The sequence below is a fragment of the Urocampus carinirostris genome, chromosome 17, assembly GCF_059441175.1.
Source record: "Urocampus carinirostris isolate Australia breed hairy pipefish chromosome 17, RoL_Ucar_1.0, whole genome shotgun sequence".
NCBI classification, from domain to species: domain Eukaryota; kingdom Metazoa; phylum Chordata; class Actinopteri; order Syngnathiformes; family Syngnathidae; genus Urocampus; species Urocampus carinirostris.
The window spans coordinates 7,137,580-7,142,172 of record NC_142365.1 but is presented as its reverse complement, the minus strand read 5'-3'; the positions used below and the strand labels follow the sequence as shown (position 1 = coordinate 7,142,172).

Genomic DNA, 4,593 nt, shown 5'->3' with positions numbered 1-4,593 from the left:
GGGGCGAAATGCATTCTGGGATGGGTTTACACACAAAACCACGGTGCCGTCTTTATTTGTTATCTGACGCAAAAAAAATAAGAATTTAAAGAGCAATATTTTTGACTTTATTTTAAAATACAGTGTGGTCATTGAAAAAAAAATGTATTGTCACTATTTAAACCTGGTTTGTTTTGACAACGTGGAACTATAGTGTACGGCGGCTTGTTTCACACGGACTTTTGCACAGCATCCAATTGCCTGGTATTATGGAAGTGTAAGTCCAATTGATTTCCTCACATGTTGTCTATTTTCATTCTAGCGAATAATTGAATGTACAAAATGCTACCTTTGTTGTACATTCAAAGTACATGTTGATGATTGAACTTCGATTTAAAAAAAAAAACATTTTCTTCCAAATAGGAAAAACGCAAACGCTGCCATGCTCAGCAACTATGAGGTAAAATGCTTTTTTTCCTGTTGTTTTTATTGTGTTTAAATCTCACTGATTGTGCAGATATGGAAAAGAAAAATATTAGGACAGCAATGGTTGGTGGCGAAAAAGGACGAGTAGAGATTGGATTGACGATAATAAGCATTGGACAAGGTCCCTTCTCAAGGTTTCTTCCTCATGTCAAGTCAAGTCATGTTTATTTGTATAGCCCGTCAAGTCATGTTTATTTGTATAGCCCTTAATCACAAAGAGTCTCAAAGGGCTGCACAGACCACAGATTATTGAAAACTACAGACTACAGTGGGACCTCGGTTATCGCGGTTAATGGGGACCAAAACCACCCGCTAAAAGTGAAAATCTGCAAAGTAGCGACGCCCCTTCAAAAAAAAAATCTCATCTCATTATCTGCACCGCATATCCTTATTAAGGTCGCGGGGGGGCTGGAGCCCATCCAAGCTATCTCCGGGCAGTGGAAAGGGGACACCCTGAACTGGTTGCCAGCCAATTGCAGCTGCAAATCACATCAGTTCTCGCAGCTAGCTGCGTTCCTCATCGACGCACGAGCCGAGTGATCCACCGCTAAGAGTCGTACAGCTGGGCGATTTTACGTCCGCCCGGGACGATCGGAGACAAATTCACGACAGGGATTATACTTGCGCCGCACCGCGGGTGCCATTCGGTCGCTCCCGTGAGCGAGCCCCTAACCCGCGGCGTGGGTACTTTCGGGTGCGATACGCACGACACCGACACAGTTACGGGGATCCCGCACACGTCCGCTGCGCGCTGCGCGCGGACGGCCGCCTGTCGTCGCGCCGCGCTACTGGGGTCGTCGGACGAGCGGGCTCCCCCCAGTTACGGGGGTAGCCCGATCACGCCCGCGGCCTTTTCTTGTGTGACGCCGCGTCCGCCGAACCCGCTCCGTCGCGCGGCCCGGGAGTGACCCCCGCCGTGACCCCCGAATTACAGACCGCAAAGCTCTGAAGCTGCGAACGTCGAACCGCAAAGTAGCGAGGTCCCACTGTATCATTATACCATTTTCTGATCCAAAACCTACATGAGGGCAAGGAAAAACTCATAAACCTAAACATGAGGAAAATGACGAAACCTTGAGAAGGGACAACACATGAGGGTAATCCCCCTTCAAGGATGACCAGGCTGCAATGGATGTTGCAATAACAAATAATACACAGATATTGTCAACATAAAATATCGGTTATTCATATGCTATAGAATAGAAGTGTGTTTTAAGCCTAGATTTAAACAGTTCCACTGAGGTTGCAGATCGAATCTCAGGCAGGAGAGCATTCACAGCACCGGGGCCCGAATGGAGAACGCTCTCGAACCATAAATATGTATTCATGAAAAAGAGCCATATATGGCTATGGCTCACAAGACATGTATACTCGTGAAAAGAGCCATATATGGAGAGCCATATATGGCTCGCAAGCCATATCATGTTGAGTTTTTTGAGTTTTTCCTTGCTCTCATGTAGGTCTTACATCAGGGGATGATGTCATAATAGTCTGATTTGCAATAATCTGTGGTCTGGGCAGCACTTTGAGACTCCTTGTGATTAAGGGCGTCACAAATAAACATGACTTGACAAAGTGCCTTGAACAAATCATTATAACTGATGAAGAAACATAGCACTGGATTGTGCAAAGAGTGTCTAAATGAAGAGTCAGTGGAGCATGTTATAAAGGGATGCATAAAGAAGGAGATGGTGCAAAAGGGAACTTTTAATTTGTCACAGAAAAAATTGCTGGACTCAAATTATAGGCCACAATGAGGGATTCTTTTGCATTTTTTGTGGAGTACGGGACTTAGAGCACTTGAATTTACGTTGATTATTTAAATCTACTTTTAAATTAAATTAATTTTTTTGTTGATTGGATCACATTTGGCGTTTGGATTCTATTTAAACCAAGGTACATATTCACTTTTTCCACATTTTGCAGAAAATATTTCCGTTCCCACAAGAATATTATATATCGCTGATTTTATACTTTACTAGTCAGTTTTTGTTGTTGTGTCCTTTGAGACTTTTGGTGATAAAGGGCTATACAAATAAATATGACTTGACTTTATAATAGAATTTGAGGAGTGGAACAGAGAAGAGAATCTGTGATGATAAGGGAGAGTAATGCACCAAAATGATGGTGCCAACTCAAAGAAGAATATATGTAAAGGAATAGCGTGACAAAGCTCGGTTTTAAACGATAATGCACCAAAATTTTGGTGCCAACGTAAAGAAGTAGTAAATTCTTGAATATGCCTTGTTTTTATGTGCAGACTTTATAAATGCTTTCAGGTGTTCCAGCTGCTAACCGATTTAAAAGAACGGAAGAAGGACGGTGGCAAAAGCAAACACAGCGCCGGGCAGCAAAATCTCAACACTATTATGTATGAGGTGAGAACATTGCATCTTTTTAATTTTACTGCATAAGTGACGTGTTAAAAATTGCTAATCACACTGATGGGATATTTCGATTTCCCAGGAATGTTGAATAATCAGATAAGAATATGAACGCATTAAAGGATTTAAAGAAAAGATGTGCACGGATCTATAATTCTTCTGTCTCCTTTCATTCAATGACAATCTCTTCCTATTTCGTTACACTTTTTAAATGTTCTAGTCTGCCTGGGACCTCTTTTTTTTTTTTTTCAAAGTACAATCCTCATTTTGACTAGCTAAGGAAAGAACATATTTTTCAAATTTAGGGAGTATAAAATTGATCTTTATTGACACTTTAGTCCCTCTCTCATTAACTGCAACCCAGACCCTCAAGTACTTGTCCCAGACTCCGTGCAGCCGCCAGCGTCCTGAGATGGTCCAAGCGTTTCTGTCCACAATGATGAATCACAAGCTTACCAAGTAAGTCCAATTGTTTTCTTCGCAAATTAGAACATGTGCTTGTGCCCGCCTTGCTATCTTACTTGATCCCTTTTTCGTACTTCACTAGGGCCGAGAAGCTGCAGTTACTCAACCACCGACCACAAACCGCTGTAGAGATGCAACTAGTAAGTCGTTTTACTCTCCATCCATCCATTATCTGCACTGCTAATCCTGAGTGGGGTCGCGGGGGTGCTGGAGCCCATCCCAGCTATCTTCGGGCAGTGGGCAGGGGACACCCTGAACTGGATGCCAGCCAGTCTCATATGTTATATTTATTCATTTAAGTAACTTGTCGGTGATACGTCCATTAGAGGATGCAGCGCACGGAATTTGGATTACATTTTAAAAATGCTTCCAAATATTTTCATCACACTCTCCACTGTGTGTGTTTTCATTCGAGATGGTGGAGGAGAGCGAGGAGCGACTGTCCGAGGAGCAGATTGAGGAGCTTATTCAGACCATCTCCGAAATTCTACCCGGTGATCCAGAGCAGGAAAACGCTGGGACTTCCGATCAAGGGGCGACGTGAATGTGGTCGAAAAAGCCTTCTCCAGCTCTTGTACAGCCACCGGCTCGTTCAATATTTGGAGTGTATCTTCAACTAAGGCTGCAGTCCCATTTCAGTATAGCTGCTTGTATTGTGGAGGTCAATCCATTGTCTATAGCAACTGGAAAATGTGATTTTCAGTGGTTTTGCGGAGTGTCTTTTGGATGCCGAACAACAAAAGTTTTTCATTTAATTTATTGAAAGCAAACACACTTGGATTTTCACGTTTGGATTTTTCCTTTTTTATTTCTACATGTGTTTTTATCGTCCTATGTTTGAATATTTCCTAAATTATTGAGGCTCATTTTCAGTACTGTGGAGACAATGAAATGATGAATTTGCGAATGTTTTGAACTTGTGTAAGAGGACAGAAGATCATAAAATGATCATGACCTGTAATTTGCGACAGTTTTGTTGCTTTTAAGTCACTCAATTTTGCAAACTGCAGCATTCTGATGCGAGTAAAAAAATTTGGTTTATGAAATAAAATAATTTTAACATATTTATGTGCCTTTTCCTGCCTGCCAGCTGTTCAAATACCAATATAATCAAGTCATGTTTATTTGTGACACCCTTAATCACAAGGAGTCACAAATGGCTGCACAGACCACAGATGATTGCAAACCACAGACTATTATTACACCATCCCCTGATCTGAAACCTTCATCCACCTGCTACTCCAATTGACCAGTTAAAGTAATGTCACACAAAAGGTAA

At 42.0% G+C, this 4,593-nt stretch overlaps 1 protein-coding gene and 1 pseudogene across 1 annotated transcript; one reads left to right on the top strand and one right to left on the bottom strand.

Moving 5' to 3' along the window:
- crcp (calcitonin gene-related peptide-receptor component protein) lies at positions 1-4,378 on the top strand. The gene is made up of 6 exons (XM_088321398.1): positions 1-256; positions 403-439; positions 2,745-2,843; positions 3,214-3,308; positions 3,397-3,454; positions 3,730-4,378. Exons 1-6 carry the CDS (start codon positions 249-251, stop codon positions 3,856-3,858), a joined length of 426 nt encoding a protein of 141 aa, XP_088177524.1. The 5' UTR covers positions 1-248; the 3' UTR covers positions 3,859-4,378.
- On the bottom strand, positions 875-1,021 carry LOC148349045 (5.8S ribosomal RNA; annotated as a pseudogene).
- Positions 4,379-4,593: the final 215 nt, after the last annotated feature.